Raw genomic sequence first — 18,520 nt, forward strand, 5'->3', positions numbered from 1 at the left:
CTGGTAACACTGCACCTCTCGCCGATGTTATAGGGTTTTTCACTGTCTGCGCTTGGTGCGCATCAAGTACGATCTTACTAGAATCCCGCCTCTGCTATTGGTCTAGCACTGGGGAAATTGCATTCAATTCGTACCGAGTACAGCCAGTAAGAAACGCCGTATATATAAGGTTTAGAAAATCCGACCAAGGTAGCCTAAGAAGTGTGAATGATAGTATCCGCCAGTCGCGATTCTCTCAAGTTGTGAGGTCGCGTAAATGTTGATAAAGTTATTGCTTCAGTGAATGTCAGTTAGTTGTCCGCGTTAATTTACATCCGTGTGAATCTCGTGGAAATTGATTTGCTGATATTTTATGCACTAGTCGCCGAAAATAATCAAAATATTGAATTGAAGTAACAGCTGATTGATGGTACTGTGAAAATTGTGTCTGTCGGTACGTGTGCACTTAACTTGCACTCACGATTATTTTTCCTTGTATACACACATGCATATGTAGGTAATATGTACATACACACAAATCCACATCCATGATACGCATATACGTGGGGTAAAAAATCAGTGTTATTCGGTATGATGTTTCACGATAACCTACTTATATGATTACATATGATCCTAATGAATACCTGACATTAATTTAGACATGAAGTAGAGAACGCCGAACTCAAAGTAGGTCGAACTTTATAATGATGAATTCTTTTATTTTCACCATATTCGTCGTACTCTCTACCTTAAGCTGTCAGTTTAAGATGCTTAACATCAATTTTTCCAACGTCGATCCTCATGTCCTGGTTCAAACTTATTAATAAAAGAAGAAGCTGCTGATTTACTGCTAAAATAAATTTGTCGCAATATACATGTTGAGAAATACACGGAAAAACTCATTTTCCTCTGTACGTCACAATCACTTGTCAGCTTTTTTTAGAACATTGTGTAACTCTTCTCAGTGTCAATTTGTTCGAAATTACAGTCCCTTGAGTATATAGGGTTTCATTAAATTCATACAATTCTGCTGTTTCGTCCCGCAGACATTCAAGTAATTATGAATCATTCGAAATAGTTCGATACAAGTGAAATATTCATAAATATTATGACTTTCCAGGGGACTGCATTCGTGCAGTCCACGTTAGAATCAGTGATCATGGAACGCATGATTGCACTGAGTAGCCAAAATCCACTCTCTATGCTAGTCAAGTTCGGCATGATGGCCTGGAACAATACTTGCGGTATGGAAAATTGTTCTGGTCATGGTGAATGTCACAACGGCACGTGTCTCTGCGAGGTATCGTATTATTATTATACAAATTTGAAAGTTGTCGCAATTGGGTCTATGAAATTTTATAAAAAATTTTTGATGTAAATGTTCAAAGCAATCAAGTCGTAACTTTTTTTTCTATGAAAGAAGATAATTGCGCAAGTTACAAGCAATCGGTGTTTACTGATTTTGCAATGCTTATTTTAGCATATTGGGTGATGTCATATTGATGCAATTTGCATTCCGCTGTATTTACTATGATGTTTGATTCATCGAAAAATAAAAAAATTCAACATCATCATTTTTAATTCCTCCGTTTAATACTCGTATAAAATTGCTTCATCCAACGACCTAATTGACAAGGAATTATTTGAATGACGAAATATTACTTGGAGTTCAGTTTTTTAGCCTACATCGGTTAAACATGAAATACTTTGATTATCTGGAGCAAACGTGATGTTGAAACTGTTATTGTTCATATCTAGATTCAGTTTGATGGGACAGAATGCCACGTGCCAAACTTCAGCTACTACATAGCATTCGCTACAATTTTCTTCATTCTGGCATTTGTTTGTTTGGTGCAACTTGTCATGTGCATTGTTGCTGAATGGCAACGCATGAAGGCACCTTCGTTTCTACGTGCTTGTAGAGTTACTACGCAGAAGGTTTTGTACTTTGTCGTGTTTCTGGCAGCAATGATTCGTGGCGCCTATTTCACATCTCCGGTAAGATACGAAATAAAGCATTTTTCAAACAAGTCAAGTGCTTAGTTGTTATCTCAGGAAAAAGACCACTGTTGGCACTATTATTATCATTAGCAATATTTAGCATACTACCTGAGAAATAAAGATAATTGGTTCTCCAAAAGTTGACTCTTTTTATTAATTCTCTTCCAAGATAGTCATACATTGATTATTCATGAAATTATTTTTCTCGTAAACTGCGAAAATTTCTTAGAATATACTCAAACAGGAAATACTGAAATTGTGAAGAAAAACTTAGATATCGATACTTCATTTGATATTGCTGTAAAATGATTAAAAGTCTAGTAGATTAGTCCAATTTCAGTTTACGACGCTTCTTTCGATTCAGAAGAATATTTTTTTTTATTAATTCACTGATTCAGATTTTCCTTTATTTAGTAGTCAATTTAATATTGCCATTTGTTCATCATAATGAATATTGGTGCGACGTTATAAAATTAAATGTTTCACTACGCTAACGTATTAATGAAATTTTTTCAGTGAATATGTAAAAAACAGCCTTCTGACTAAAAGAAGCCATTGTAGGATGAAATCGAATGAATTTTTTAGATTGTAAAACATTTTAATGCGATTTGAAATGAAGCATCAGTATCTAAGCTTTTGCTTAGAATTCCAATATTTTCTATTTTTGTATTATTAAAAAGATCCTCGTAGCTGACGACATACAATAATTTGATAAATACTTTATCTACAATTATCAAGTAATAAAATGAATAAAAAATATTGATTTTTGAGCAATCAACCTCATCAATTCTGAAAGCTCTGAAAAACTTTATTTTAACTACCTACCTACTCCCAGTTTCACAATTAATGTTATTTTTTACAGACCACATTTAACGAAGGATGGTCACGGAGTCTCTTATCTGCTTATTACCCACTGCTTCTCAGTGGTTCTTCACTGATCGTTTGTTTTTGGGCAGAAGTATTTCATCTTCGGGACAAGCATTGGGAAAAGCCACAATTTTTGTCAAAATCATTTCTGGGATTTGTCATCTTCAACATAATCACTTACTCTCTTTTATTAGCTGAGTTTGTGACTGCACAAATGTACACACAAGTTGATCAGGTACGTTGAACCTTGATTTTGTATTTGATTTCTTATCAACACCCAATGAATTCTCATTTAAATGAGTTTTGAATCACGTTTAAATAATTAGGATTTCACCATACAGTTTATACAATAATTCTCATCATGTTGCACACAAAAACTCGAAACAGTTCCATTTCTTGTGTTCTAAATTTTCACGTCCTAAATATAACCATGATTTTATATGATATTAATAAAATTTGTATGTTGGATTGACGATAGTATAATTCACAGGGTTTTTATATGCACATCTTCAACGGCTGCTATGCCGTTCTGCTCTTCATTGTTGTCATCTTCTTTCTTATTTATGGCGTTGAGGTGTTTTTCAAGGTTAGTAAAAGTACTTTGCAGGTAAAGACTAAAACAATGATCGTTTGTTAACCAGATAACTACGTACAGTAGATCGATAAATGACTCAATGTTATAACTTATAAGATAACTTTTGTGACAAACCGTAAAATCAACTTACTGTATTGTTCTTTTTAATCTATGAATATAATTAGTCAATTTTTAAATTGAAGACATACCTATGTGCATACAAAAGTGCGGCAGGAACAATATTAAATTTTCATTTGCCAATGTAGATACAGCTGTTTTGGCGACTATTTGTTTTGACAGTTGCCGTTCATCATATCACAATTGATGCTCGTTATCCCTGTTTAATTGAGACACATTGCCGCTACTGCTAAGCTTCTCAGAGTTCAAAACTTCGAGGGAAATAAATATTCCACTGCATGACGAATTAGAGATAAAAAATTCTTCAGTACCTTGTACTTTCACCTATTTCTTACGGTAAAATCACGTCAGTTTGAAATTGGTAAAAACCTGCCTTTAAAAGAGTATACGCACTTAGATGGCTGAAAACATGGATGAATATTGGGAAATCGTATCTCGAATTTATTTGATAACTGGTAACACTCACGTATTCAATCATATTGTGTACTCCCTGAAACTAATATCTACGGACAATTTATTGAAATAAATTGAATACAATCTAGGTTCGTGGTGGATTTCTGAACGAACACCATGGTATCTCGATTGTGACCAATAGTCGTACACCGGAAGATCCACGATTTGCAGAGGGAGATCCAGTAACAGCCAAGTTATTCGAACCGATTCCAACTACATCGACCGACGATGTCAATATTGAGCAGCAAGTGAACACTTCTCAACTGCATCAGTCTAGATTTGGTTTACTGTCACAGGCGTTTATGCTTTTCATTGTTGTCGGATTTTTGTTCAGTGAAACGCTCAGTGAACTTTGGAAAACAAAGTGAGTTGCTCGTAGCCTTTGCACGATAGTTTATGATTGAATTCGCTGATTCTTCATATATCTGGTTTTATTTAATTGATCTTCGTAACTCACTCTCTCTCTCTCTCTCTCTCTCTCTCTCTCTCTCTCTCTCTCTCTCTCTCTCTCTCTCTCTCTGTCTCTCTCTCTCCCTCTCAAAAATCAATCAATCAATCAATCTCTGCTGATACTGCTAATTTAGCTTGCCAATGTTCAAAGGAGATATCTAATGCTAATGACCATATTTATACATACTCCATCAATGGCTAATACTTATCTTAACTGTTATTATTCTTGAGAGTAGATTAGAGTGAAGTTTTTTTTCATTGATTGTAATTGCCATTTTAATACAAATGTATAACTGCTGTAAATGTTTCAGAGTTCCATTGTATAGCAGAAATTGGCATGATATTGTTTTCCGAATTATTGAGGTCGGTGTTGCACTATGGTTTCCATGTGTATTATGGAACTGCATGAGGTGAGTCAATTTTTTTCCAAGATAGGCAATGTGATGCTACTTTCCGAAGAAGAAAAAAAAGTGCAATCATTGTTTTAAAATTTCGTATCGCTTATACGATAGTCATTGTATTATAACCACATAGTCATTTGCTGTATTGTTGTGTGCTTTAACTTTCAGTCCAGAACAGTTGTGGATACTCAATCCTAAGCGCATACTGAAAAAATTAGATTTAGAACAGTCCAAGCCTGTGAAGGAAATTGAATTGCAAGAAAATAGAAAACTCGAGAAAACTGATGTAGATGGCAGGTCAATTGGAGGAAAAGACTGTTGGATTTGTTATGACAGTGAGAGGCAAGACGCTGGTCAATTAATACAGCCTTGTCAATGTAGAGGAGACGTAAGCGCTGTCCACCATGACTGTTTGCGACGTTGGCTGGTTGAGGTAATCTACATTTTCTACAATTACAATTGGCTAGAATTAGACCGTCAGTTTCATTTAATTCAGTCAATTATAATAGGCATCTGGTAATGTTATACGATGATGTGAGCGTTACAGTTGAAGCAAATTAGATTGGTAAGCCAATTCAGGGTGTATGCGAACAACTGCACAAAAATCCCGGATTTTCCCCAAATTCCCTAGTTGTAATTTTGTTTTTCCTGGGTATCGCTTAACATAACACTTAATGAATTTTGCTCTGCAAATATTTCAGACATCACAATGCCCTATAACGTTGCACTTTCGGTTCAATGAACGCAGTTTAAGCTTTGAAAAAACTTAGAATGCTATATGTATTGTACATTGATACTGCGTGACTCCAGGTATACAATGTTTTGTGCGAGAATCTCAGAGTACAGTAAAAATTTGAATACATGTTGTAAACTTTATTTACCATCAGATACATCTCATAAATTTATAGATAGTAATAATTAACAGTCTCTTGGGACTATAAAAGATGAGAAGAGTTAATTTTTCAATCTATGGAACAAATATCAGGTTATGACACTATTCAAAATTGGCTTATAACACCACATTTCGGAAAGTTCAATGATTTGTCTTTTGGCGATCTCTTTCTTTGTTTGAGCATCCTAACTTGCACCATGCAATTAAACTTTTTTATTGTGAGTTTTATTGCTTTGGCCATTCAATACTTATATTTGCCCAGCTCACCTAATATAACATCACTGTAAGGTTGCGAAATAGTGAATTCTTTCTGTATTTTTTTGTGATTGACCGTTACTAACTTTAATGTTGTAAAACTGTGAGTGCTACTACACCGAAAGGTAAGAAAATCCTCGGGTTTTTCTGGTATTTTGATTCTCTGTGTATACACCCTGCAATTTTGTAAAATTCACGTTACATCAAACTTAGCAAGAGAATCCTCTTCTTTCTAGAGTTCCATGGATGCAGACAGTCTTGCTTGTAAAGTTTGCGGGACAAAATACAACGTCGAGAGAGCCAGTAAGTTGCATTGGCAGAACGGCTGGACATTACATGAATGGCTCCATTCTTTCGCCATTCTAAGTGTCATGGTTGCCTCATCTTATGGTGTGTGGTTGCTAATTCAACTTGTCGAAGGGCCAATAATTAGAATGCTTGCAGCCGGTACATCTTTATTAGTCATATACGTTTGTATTAGGTGAGTGGCATTAATTCCGTCGATTATTGTGCGTGAAAAAAAAAGAACTAATCTGATTCTTAAAATGGTTTAAATATCACGCGATTAATGAACAATTTGGATTTTGACCAGAAACAATTAAACTATCTCGATCAATGTGTTAATTCATTTTCGAAGCTAGCCAGCGGATAAATGTGGCAACAATTTTCGTGTTATGTTACAGGTTTTTGGGATTAAATACCGTGATTGCATATCAGCGTGCCAAAATATCATCTTTAAAGATTAACGGTGCAGACAATAATTCCCAAGTAACCACAATTAGTTTACACATATCTGCAGACGTACAGAAACCAGAAACTGTTAGTATTTAAAGTGAACTATTTTAATTTCTACCAAGAGCCGGAAGCATCCTATGACTCACCATTGGTGCTGATTTAATTTGTATTCACTGAGAGAACCGAAATCAAATGTACGATCGTTACAGTAACCTAAATTATCATTAGAAATCCGAATTCTCAATAATGCAGCAACTCGGACAAGAATTATCTCATAGTAACAGTTGCATTCTGTTAGTTCCACAGATTAGAAACTTCGAATTCTATAATAACATTGCAATAATAAAAAATCTATATGTATTAATTGTCAAACAATGCTGCCCCCATAAGTACTAGAGACGTGATGAATATTACAGAATTATAAAACCAATTTACATGATATAAAGCTGCCATCCAACGATGCCAAACATTAAATTCAAACAATTCCTTAGCATTGAGCTGCAATCGAGTTTCATTTCAAATCTACGGTCAACGTTCTTTCCGCGCCATGTGAACGTAATGTATATTCTGAAATATAATATGCTAGATAGAAGTATTTCACTAACAAAAAGGACTAGTAGATCTGCTCATACCTATTAATTAATGCGTGCTACAGCATAAAAGGTCAAATTAGTATTTGTATATGGGTGATCATTGGTGTGTTCTTGCCACAATTTATACGTATTATATGCAAATAAGGTCGGAAATGGGGTCAGCGAAATTACGTTCTGAATTATCAAGTGCATTCAGGACTAAGTGTCTAAAGAATTCAGAATTGTTGAAGTTTCCTTGAACTATGCCGTATTGCTAACCATACGTAAATTAGTTGGGATTGATTGATTAACAAATTGAAATTTAATCATTAGCAAATTAAAGGAAATTTTCCCGATACTATATTATTGGATCTCGAAATTTGGGTTACGTAAAGAGCAATTATTATTTGTCAATACTGGCTTGGGCCAAGTTTTAGAAAATCGAAAAACACATTCACTGTTAACTTTTTTATTTTGAACCGCAGAGGCTAATGAGTTTAGTCATTTTTCCTGTCTCCCACCAGAGATAAGTTTTGTTTTGCATTATACACGTCGCAAACTTTGAATTATCAATTTCGGGGCATGAAAGAGATATGAAAAAAATATGGGAGTGCTTTGAATCTGTCAATTGACATTGTATACATTGTCTTGACTCATAAGTATGATTAAGTGCAATCTGTTGATGAAAAAACAGAAATTAGACTAGGATTAGACATGTGAGTTTAAGACCGTTATTTTTTCTGTTAGTAATAATTCATTTAGAAAGTAGTAAACAGAATACTTGTCATGACCAATAACAATAGATGATAATTAGCAGCAACCAGGTGTTTTAGTATGACTACCAACATAATCTAACTCAGTTTAGCCTATGATCTACTTACTATTGTTAGGATAAATTTTTTCAAACACATTTGAAATTTTGTAATGATTATTCTAGAAATTAAAGACTAATTTATAGAATTTCATTGCACGGATAATTTTTGAAGTGTTTTGATATTCATTAATCTTCATATCATTTAACTAGGTATACTTGTGTAACTTTCTACCTATTCAGTAACATTGGATATTTACTTGAAAATTTCAATAATCACACAGAACATTAAATTGTAAGCATGTACGTTTCAACGGTTTCAACTATGCAACTCATTGACATGTGTCACCGCAGTGGTGACAATAGCCGTTAGTTGTTGTCGCTGATGTTTTTTTTTTTTTGTTATTATTAATTATAATTTTCTGGATTTATTTTCCTTTTGCATCTTCTTTCTATGTCAAGAGTAGATCAATTTACATCACATGGTTCTAATAACGACGAATCAAAGATTAGCCTCGTCAGGTTAGTTATAGGATAAGTTTCTGAACGAGTCAAATCTACACTCGATGTATCTGATTTTATTTATATGCAGCCACACAACAAGTTGGATATTTTTGATTAAAGTCTAATTATATATTACAATTTGTATCTAGATCAATTGTACGTAATATTCATACTTGTAAACTGTTAAGTCATATAATACAACTTATCCGTGACGACCATTGGCAACCCATCCATGGGACTCTTGGGTCACAGATTTAAGCCACCCCTAAGAATATAATGATTACATCACATTTCATTGGATGTATGCATGGCGGTAGCGAATAGAATAGTACTACCAGTTGCAACTTTAGGTTTTACGTATCCTGCATAAATACCGTATTTATTGAAAAAAGATGAAAACTACCAGTTCAGAGAGCTTGTTAACAAGAGCTAAATAGCCATAGTTGGTCATACTCCATAACTTTACTACCAAATTAAATCTGTTAGCAACAGTGATTTTTAGCACTTAATTCTGACTGTAGCCTGTAGAAGTTTACAAAATCTCGTTGTGTCGGAAAATTTTTGTTTAATATACCGATTACCCTTAATCAATGCTTTTTATTTCACATTCATGATCAATCTTAGTTGGTTTACCAACAAAAAAAATTTCAAATACGTCGTAAAATAAAGTTTCAGAAAATGCGTTGCCGATTGTCAGAGCAGTTTCCCTTACGTTTAAACAATTATCTGATTAACTATGTTCACATGCAAACGCGGTCTGGTGTATGTCGACTGATCAACCGCCGTCTACCCAATTTTTCAGAGCCATTTTTAATCTGGCTGCAATTTATAGTGTACACCACGGACATGGAAAACGTTCTATTCTTAGGCCTTTGAGCCTTGCCGTTTACGTTTCGAATTGAACCTTTGTCTTTCAATTTTGAGCGTTTTCTATCGTTGAAAAAAAAAATACGAATTTTTTTTTTTTTTTTTTGTGTGTGATAAAATCCCAACTTTCCAAGTATGAAATTTAAGGTAGATCCTCAGAAACTGCAAAACACACGTTTTTTGAAAGTTTTAGTCCTGTGCATACAAAGGGATAAAAATAAATTGATTTTATTCTATTACGTGGAAACGTAGACATTTTGGATTATGTCCTAAAATTTCAGAGTAGGATAAATATGGGATCATATTTATATCGGTGTATATATATATTCCAGGATAGAGAATAATTCAGAAGATCCGAAATCTGGAATATATAGGTATATCGATATAATTACAATTCCATTTTATTCCACTCTAAAAATTTCAGTATCTACACTAAAATATCCACTTACTACTACTCGGCGGAAAATAAAAACCATTTATTTTTATCCTCTTTAGATATACAAGATTGAGAATTTCTAAAGACCTTGTTGTTTTGGCAGTTCTTGAGGATCTACCTTGATATCAATTAGAATTCCACAGAGATTAGCCTTTTTTTGACAGAAACAACATTGGTTAGTTTTCATTCCAGCTATAAGAAATGCTAAAAAATTTAAGACTGAGATTTAATTCGAAAACTTGATAAAATCGATCGACACGTTTCTCGTGAATGGTAAGGCCCGAATGCTTACAATTTGGAGCATCTTTCACAGTTTATTGTTAGTATACACTATTACGTGTTGAAATTGCTGTAAGGACGAAAGTTCAATCTTAAAAATCTAGCTGAAAGTTGGTGGATCAATCCATGTACAAGATGAAACACAGTAATCTGAATGTAACGTGGTTCGAATACCAGTTCCTACCCAGAGATCACCTAAACGGCTAGGCGATTTGTGTTTTTGAATTGTTAAGCGACACTAAGTAGGCCGTGTCTCTGGCTGACAATGGAATCGAGTAAGTTCACTTGTACTTGTATATTCCATATCAGTTTATCAGACCGTCATTGACATTGCATAGTTGATAATACCAATGTATGTAAATATGTTTTAGAAAGGAGGAGGTAACGTATCATTGTTAAGCTGTGATATTGCTGGATATAAAAAAAAATAGCAAAGATGTTCTCAAATAAAACTTTATTAGCAGACAAATACTTCATGCAAATTTCTACACCTTGGACAATCCCGACTTATAATAAATTCATCGTTTCCGATGTTGGGTGATATTTTATAAAATCGGCTGATCGTTATTCCCCCCAGTTTTTGAATCTGAAGCTTGACTGAAATTCAACAAAATTATAGGACGAAATACCATGGATATCTCGTGGTAAGAATTCAACATTCAAATGGTTAAGTTTGGGAATGATTACGAGTCATTCACTTTATTAATTAATCTTTCAGATATTAGCTTAAGTGTATTTATACGAGTTTTGTTATTCAATCAACCGAACTTCCAATAATCAGCATAGTATAGATATTACAAATACAATACAACTTAAATATCGTTCAACATTACAGCTAATTAAACATTTTATGAATGATTGTTTTCCATCATTTTACTCTCGCATTAATAATATTTTTTACCAGTGTTGATTCGCTTAGAAATTGCGACGATTTTTACTTTGTTGATCTGATTTTTCGGGTAAGTAGTGTTTGCTAGTAATCTCGTTTTCAACCTACGCTGAAAAAAAAAAATGCGTTAACAATGTGGCAATTGAATCATATCGGCATAGTGAGTGAACACTACCGTGTTCCATCCATATCAAACGATCCAACAAAAATTAGAGATATACTATACAAATATTTCAAAGAAAGAAATACTTCACATAAAATAAGAATAAGTTTTGAATGAAAGCAGTTATGAAAATGTGTTTGTACGATTGCTATACCGCAATATTATCATTTGGCAATGTACAATTTGTATCTAATTTTGAAAAACTAATTATTGATGGAATAACTACTTTGGTTATTCTGCATTCAAAAGCCAGGGCACTATTAATTCGTCGGGATCCACTTCTATCAAGATAGGGATGTTAACAGGGTATCGATCTACTTCCGCGCAGAGCTATATACATTCACACAATACAATGTTAAAGTATTTTCATTCTTAAAACATCATTTAAGAATCGTTTAACCAGGGTTACTCAGCCTTTACCATGGTATATAATACAGATGTGAATTACAGATTCAGAATAGGAATGAGCATATTTTTGTTGGATGATTAAATAGTAAGAAGTAATTAAACATTACCTGCAATACCAGCAATAGCTTCAGAGGCAAAATACTTAACATCCACATCGCTATCTGTGTTCAATTTGTCGAGAACTGGTTTAACTTGGGTCTGTACCGCGCTTGCTTCTAGGTAAGGCCCGATACGCTGTAGAGTTTTAGCGACGTTAAATCTCACATTGGCTACATTATCATTAGCCATCGCCAGTACTGTGGGTAACATGACTTTTGTCGTTATGTCAGGACCACACACTTCTGCTAATACCTGTTTCAATTATTGCAATATCATGATTAACGATACATAACCAAACGTTTCCTTATTATAACAATATGAAAGTTATAATATGTATTTTAGTTGTGTCGAAATGCTTACATTGATGCAAAACAGGCAAGTCATCCTGTGGAGGTAATTTTGATCTCTCGACATAGCCAAAACTTTGGGGATTACAGTGTTCTGAGCCCATTCAGGTCCAAATTTCTCGACTAGTTTTTTCAAATTTAGAGTGGCCGCTTCGCGAATTGCGTACACGTGATCCACTAGCCAGGTCATACAGAGTGAATTTAGTTTCTCATCAAAAAACTCAACACCCAGCTGTCCAGCTAATAAAGGCATGTATCTACGCAATGCATAACAAAATTAATCAGTAATCATTTACCGATGTGATTTTTGGACATATTTCAAATAATGATATTTAAAGAAATTTGAACAGTATCTGGTTGATATATTGGTTGGTATATTTATGAATTGTTCAGCTACCAGATCAATATTCACTTTCAAGTAAATTCTAGGATATGTGAAATCATTTGAAAATTTTATTCTGCATCTGTAGATAACTTACTCGATGATTGCTAGGCGCACTCGCCACTTCGAATCTTCTGCCAATTCAACTATTGCCGGTAACAAAGATTGGGAAAGTTGCTGAATACCAATCACTTCATTCACGCAATCCAAATTACTGATGATATTTAGACGAACTTCAGGACATTCATCTTTTAATTGTGACAAGAATAATGGCAAAAGATGCTCAATCGTGCTGAAAATGAGAAATCATTAATTTTCCTGTGAATCAAAAATTGCTGAATAATAATTACAGAGCTTAAAAATCCCTAGTTTGTTACATACAAATGATTCGCTCGGTTCAACGATAGATAAGTGAGAATTATTTATTTTACATTGAATCCTATTACGATTTTCAGAAATTCCTGTTTTTCTACACTACCAAAAAGATTATACGAGAAGATGTTGATCGCATGAAGGGAACGACAACAAATTGGTAAAGTGAGAACAGGGAGCGACTGTCAATCGTTCAGAGAATGTACAAACGGTGCCTATAATCATTGCCACTTTTTTAGCATGATGCTTTGCACGATTAGCAGTGCATCGATGCAAATAATATAATAAAATTTACTTGTGCTTTCCAAGAATAGGGCTTAAACCCATAATGACGCTGGCCAGAGCGGATTTGACATGTTGATTGGGATCGGCGACCAATTCCTTTACATATGGTAAGACATTCGTCATGATGATCGATTCTTGATTAAACTGGTCCAGGTTCTGGCAAAAGTCGCGAACTTTGTTCGCAGCAGCAGCTCTAACTTCTGCCTCGGTATCTTTGAGCAGTGCTTGGAATGCTGGAACTAGATCCGTCTTTGTGATCTCCTGGCCAACTGCTTTTTGAAGCTGAAATACGAGTTGGTTTCAATCGAGCCGCACCCTTCGTGGCGGAAGACTAAATTCTTATTCATCTTTACTCACATCCGTGAATTTATCTGCAACCATGTACCGTACCCTCCACGATGTGTCGCCTGTGCAACGGCGAAGCGTTGGCATAACCAATTGCTCTACGTCCTCTTGTTGTAATAGGGTAGCGATGCTAACACAAGCTTCGACTGCCAGTAAACGTACCGAGTCCTAAACAAGCCAATATACACCATACACTCATTACCCACTACTCCCTACATTGTATCGGTAGTATTGCATGGTGTCTAGTCTCAATCTGTTAACAATTTCTCTAGCAAATTCTAAATTCTTTAGCACCTACCTAACCATTGGAGAAAACATTGAACATCATTATTGAATGGAAAAACTGTGAACGAGTTTCTTTAAGGGAGTATATATGTACAAGTAAACGGTTGAAAAACAGATGAATTTAGGGAATTTGTATCTTAATAACCAATTCTTCAAATCGATTGGGGTTTGTCTTGTACAAAAATATGTAGATCGTGCCAAAGCATGTATGTCTTATTTACGTATATTTTTTTTTTGATTCGAATGAATGAATAGAAAACATTATTATTGTCATGACATCGACCATTTTGCTCCGTGATATAGTTTGCGGTGCCTATAATATCTCGGAAACAACTCAACTTCAAATTTACAGGCAGTATTCTTGGATAGTTTATTCTATTTGCCATGATACAAAAATCTTGTTTTTCAACAAACTATGATCGTTTGAAGTCGAAATTATGTATTTAGGGCAAAAATTTATTTTTAATTTGGTTGACAAAAAAACAAAATAAAAAAAATTAATTAATAAAAGATAGTGGAGCTGTGGCAAAGAGGATAATCTATTCAAGAATACTGTCTTCAAATTTGAAGTAAATCAATTGAGTCAGTTTTGAGATATTGTGCACACCGCAAAACATGCCAGCAAGTAAAATAGTCGGCACTATTGCCAATAACGATGGTTCCCATGATTGACTTTAATAAAGAACTATTTAAATGAAGCTCAACTTACATACTTTTGAAGAAAACTAGCCCTAATTGAATTGAATAATTGACAACATCGAATATTTTCAACTGCTTCTATGCCCCATAACATTGCCTCTTGCGGGCAGCAATACTACAAATGACGGCACTATCTTGAAGAGGTGGCAAATAATGTATAATCAACGAACCGAACTTGCCTGTTCATCTTGGGCGAGGATGACGAACATAGGGATCAAGTCTGATTTCAAGTACTCAACCTCAACGACTTTGGCAAATTCACCCAGTTTGGAAGCCGCTGATCGTCTGACCATCGGGGTATCATCTTGGCACAGATTGCGGAAGTGATTTCGCAGTTCCGCTGCAAAAAAAAAATGCTCTGATTAATTCTGAACTTCAGAATAATGTGGTAATGCAGACATTACTTGCACAATAATTTCATAGTAACAGATGTTACCCTGAGCACGCGTTTGTAAGTTAGAAGTATTACATTGAATTTAAACAATCGAATCTACTGGATGTTTAAAAATTAGCTTTGCAGTTAAGGAAAGAAAGGAACCGACAATATTTGGTATCATCCAGTTGAATCATTTGGTGTGACTGATATCTCTGCGGTTTATTAGCTAATATCGCTGTATTAGCACATTTCTTATCGGAGATAGTTAAAAGGGATGTCAACGAAGTGAGTGTTGAACAAAAAATCGTTACTTCGCAACTTTGGTATGATTATGAAGATTGAGTTTGCAAACTATAATAATGTTTCACTTCATCGTGGTTGGCTTAATTTCAGGCAATCCGATCATTGTTAAATAACGAGGTTTCCGATAATTGCATCGTTGCATTAACAATACTAACTTCAACCTCGCGAAGTAGAATATCGCTGTTCAATGATATGCATTCAACTCACCATTCTTATAAATACCTGTACCATTTTTAACAATACTAGGAAAAATCTTGGTAATGCATCGTTAGAAGAGTTCTTGTTACCTTTGATTGCTGGACTGACGCGAGTGTAGCAGACGCTGAAAAGGCCACATGCAGATGTTCGTGATGTGAACCAGTCTCCAGCTGCAAGACGTTGTACCAAGCGGACAAAGTAAGCTTCTAAATCTGCGGGACTGTGCTGGCTTGCGATATTGCGCAGCGATTCAACCGCTTTGTCACGCACAACTGTCTCTTCTACCGTTGCTAGTGATTCTAGCGGAGGCTGAAAGCCCACATAAACATACATGAAGTATGAAACATTAAAGTGGGACCATGGCGAGCAACAAAATTAATTTTTATTTATTATTTAACGTAGTTAAATTTTATATTACGTACCAAAAGACAGTGAACGAATTCCGGACCTCCTACAAGAGGAGTGAATGTTCCCAGCTGTTCAGCAAGGGCTAAGAGCACTTCATCCTCATCATAGATTGTTTCAGTTAAAAATGGTATTAGCTCACTGCGTGTGCGCTCAACACCCAACGCAAGAGCAATGGTAGACAATTTCTTGATCGAGTTCAAACGTAGCTGAAATAGTTTGAATTAACTGTAAATGTGACGGATTAAACGAATTGTCATCTTTTAGCATCAGGAATCAACGAGGAGTAAGATGAGGCTGTTATTGAAAAAGTGAGTAACCAGAATTATATGGTTCAAATTTTTAACATTGATGTAATAATTTTATAAAGCAAATATTTTGCCTGAATTCCTGGAATCTCGTTGTAGATTGAAGAATCTAAGGTTTAAAAATATTATGTAGAACAATGACTCAATACTCCGATCAAATATTATCGTGCATGATGAAACATAAGGTCACCAACAGCTTTGGGATAAACTATATTCTTTTGAGCAATATTAGAGATGGAGAAAGAAATAAGAACGAGGATTACAGGTAAGACTTAATGCAGAGAATCCTGTATCTGGGAATTGGGTTGTATAAACTATGACGGTGCGTCGCCACATGTTATGAACTGAAGTACATTGCTCTCCTCAGACATAACTATATGGAACAAGACAATTATTTAGATCGGTTTAATGTCATTTTAATCCTATATTTAGGAGAGACCAATTGTTCTCAAACGACAATTAGGGTAAGTGCAAAATTTTTCAACAGGTACAACAGACGTTGGAACAAGTTAAAAGTCTAGTCGACTCGAGGTGTTAGGTAAGCCCTATTAGTAATTGACTACCGGTGTATAAAGCATGTAGAATTAGAGAAACATTAACCTGAACATCTTCATTTTTCAATTCATCGATCAAAACAGCAATTGGGTAGAGGCTGTCGTCGGTGGTAGAGTCGCTTGCTGCCATTTTGCCGTAGTCAGAATTTTTAAGATAATGTGCGTTTATCGATGAAAACGAATATGTACACGGTATTCGATGGGTATAAATAATATAACAATAATACTTGTGTCGCGGGGTTTTGTAATGTCTATTATTTCACACAAGGTGTACCATAATTGAAGGAATTCGTTAATTATTTTAATCGGTCAAAGATTGCACCGCGACACCATGAATCAGTGGAAATTTCAGAGATTACGCGAAGATGGCGCTGGTACGACAACACGCGAATCTGGATGTCTTCCAAAATCACTACCAGTTCTGAAAATTCCCTAGAATCGAGCTGGTCATTAAGGAATACGGAGGTATGTATGTTGTATTCAACATTCAATAGCTTATCACTCCGTCTTCTACACTTTTCTTTTGAGGATATCCCAGTAAAGTAAGGCCCAGTCCCACAACTTCTTGATCAAACTACGATTATCTGAATTCAGGTTAAGGTTAACTAGAGCTTAAATTCAGCTGTGCGTTCCACAGTACGTTTTTAATCGGTGACTACGTAAACCTATAACCGATTGCACATAACTCTGCTTTCTGTAAGAACTTACGCCAGGATTGGCGATTTAATTAAGTCGCGCCACTTTTGTTTACCGCACCATTTTTGTCGCGCAAACGAAAAAGCGGTACATGTAACATTGGATTGCGTTTAAGATATAACCAAAATTTTTCAACATTAGAAAATTGAAAACTCAGTTTCGGTAATGGATGTAAAGAAAAAAAGACTAGGTAGTTTTACTATGAGTGAAAAATTGAATCTGCGGTCGCTAAATTACAACAAAGAAAATCAGATCATTATTGAGAACAAGAAAATCGATGCGGTGACGTCAAGACAGAAGGGGAAATGCTGAGAAAAAATGGTCCAGTTGTAAATTTTTCGTCTTCTTCTTTTCCGTATCATTATTTCTCGGATTGTAAATTTCGAAATTAATATATATATTTTACGTGCGACCCGTCAAACAAGACTGACATAACATAGACGACAACGGTGTTTGGTATTGCAGCGTGGTGGCGTAGCAGTATAAATCTCGTTTAAGAACGCAACCCCCCAAAATCCAGTGTTTAGTTCAAATTCCGTTCAGCAAAACTTAACCGGAGAGTTTGGTATTGTCGAACGCAAACTAACAGTTAACTTTTGTTACAACAAGTTTATGCGGTAAACTCGGTTTAATGTCAAGTTGTGGATCCGGGCCCAAGTCCTTAATACTTTTGTAAAAGTAACCAGATTCAAGCATTCTGATTGGTTGACTAAACTTTTCAAACCATCAGTATACTTGGATGACGGGAAATGTCAAAATGATATTACAGAATCGATCACATAGCTAATGTCACCATCAGGTGTAGATACCCAGATGGATAACGCAGTGTCGGATATTATACATCAACGATAATATGTACTTTCTATGTAAAACAGACGTTTAGCCCGTAGATGTTATGAATCTACAAGTAAATAAATAAACTACTACGCAAATAAATGGATTCGTAATTCGATTTGTGTTTTAGGAGCAGTTCATTAATTTCGACAAACGACTATCGAACTCACGGGTTGAACTAGACCTTCAACTGGACGCACTCGTCTTCTACGCGTGATGACATATCACATTTTTGCATTTCTTTTTGTCTGTCAATTTCATTCTATTTCTTAACTTTTTGAATTGCTACACACTAACGCTCAAACACTTGTACTAGTATTAAGGCATGTTGAATAAACTGTACTGCACTGAGTCTGAA

The 18,520-nt window shown here is 35.0% G+C and overlaps 2 protein-coding genes and 1 long non-coding RNA gene across 8 annotated transcripts; 2 read left to right on the top strand and 1 right to left on the bottom strand.

Annotated features, from left to right (window-relative positions):
* Window positions 1-192: 192 nt before the first annotated feature.
* LOC107223360 lies at window positions 193-9,219 on the top strand. 4 transcript variants are annotated; one of them, XM_015663060.2, is made up of 10 exons: window positions 193-433; window positions 1,100-1,279; window positions 1,738-1,977; window positions 2,843-3,082; window positions 3,338-3,433; window positions 4,102-4,376; window positions 4,774-4,872; window positions 5,032-5,296; window positions 6,247-6,491; window positions 6,694-9,219. In XM_015663060.2, the coding sequence occupies exons 2-10, from the start codon at window positions 1,139-1,141 to the stop codon at window positions 6,839-6,841; spliced, it is 1,749 nt and encodes a 582-aa protein (XP_015518546.1). In that variant the 5' UTR covers window positions 193-433; window positions 1,100-1,138; the 3' UTR covers window positions 6,842-9,219. The 4 variants fall into 4 exon arrangements, with proteins under 4 accessions (XP_015518546.1, XP_046589181.1, XP_015518623.1 ...); XM_046733225.1 differs by having other exon boundaries at window positions 193-409; XM_015663137.2 differs by lacking the exon at window positions 193-433 and adding an exon at window positions 530-666.
* A 1,662-nt stretch (window positions 9,220-10,881) lies between these two features.
* Window positions 10,882-16,970, bottom strand: LOC107223215 (serine/threonine-protein phosphatase 2A 65 kDa regulatory subunit A alpha isoform). Of its 3 annotated transcripts, none has more exons than XM_046733227.1 (10): window positions 16,679-16,970; window positions 15,788-15,979; window positions 15,455-15,674; window positions 14,659-14,828; window positions 13,517-13,672; window positions 13,170-13,441; window positions 12,600-12,794; window positions 12,134-12,377; window positions 11,782-12,025; window positions 10,882-11,212 (listed from the first exon to the last, which is right to left on the bottom strand). In XM_046733227.1, exons 1-10 carry the CDS (start codon window positions 16,760-16,762, stop codon window positions 11,208-11,210), a joined length of 1,782 nt encoding a protein of 593 aa, XP_046589183.1. In that variant the 5' UTR covers window positions 16,763-16,970; the 3' UTR covers window positions 10,882-11,207. The 3 variants fall into 3 exon arrangements, with proteins under 3 accessions (XP_046589183.1, XP_015518430.1, XP_015518351.1); XM_015662944.2 differs by having other exon boundaries at window positions 10,882-11,207; window positions 14,668-14,828; window positions 16,679-16,967; XM_015662865.2 differs by having other exon boundaries at window positions 10,882-11,207; window positions 16,679-16,967.
* Window positions 16,971-16,975: 5 nt separating this feature from the next.
* Window positions 16,976-18,520, top strand: LOC124293172. The gene is made up of 2 exons (XR_006903122.1): window positions 16,976-17,097; window positions 18,293-18,520. It is a non-coding gene; the product is annotated as an uncharacterized LOC124293172 (long non-coding RNA).

This window comes from Neodiprion lecontei, chromosome 2, assembly GCF_021901455.1.
Source record: "Neodiprion lecontei isolate iyNeoLeco1 chromosome 2, iyNeoLeco1.1, whole genome shotgun sequence".
NCBI classification, from domain to species: domain Eukaryota; kingdom Metazoa; phylum Arthropoda; class Insecta; order Hymenoptera; family Diprionidae; genus Neodiprion; species Neodiprion lecontei.

Bases quoted from the DNA above. Each gene is read 5' to 3' on its own strand.
- LOC107223360 (XM_046733225.1), top strand. The intron at 1,280-1,737 runs GTATCGTATTAT...GTTCATATCTAG, and splicing joins ACGGCACGTGTCTCTGCGAG to ATTCAGTTTGATGGGACAGA. The intron at 4,873-5,031 runs GTGAGTCAATTT...TTTAACTTTCAG, and splicing joins GTATTATGGAACTGCATGAG to TCCAGAACAGTTGTGGATAC.
- LOC107223215 (XM_046733227.1), bottom strand. From the start codon at position 16,762: ATGGCAGCAAGCGACTCTACCACCGACGACAGCCTCTACCCAATTGCT. The intron at 13,442-13,516 runs GTGAGTAAAGAT...CTCGTATTTCAG, and splicing joins TTGCAGATAAATTCACGGAT to CTTCAAAAAGCAGTTGGCCA. The intron at 12,378-12,599 runs GTAAGTTATCTA...TGCATTGCGTAG, and splicing joins GTGCGCCTAGCAATCATCGA to ATACATGCCTTTATTAGCTG.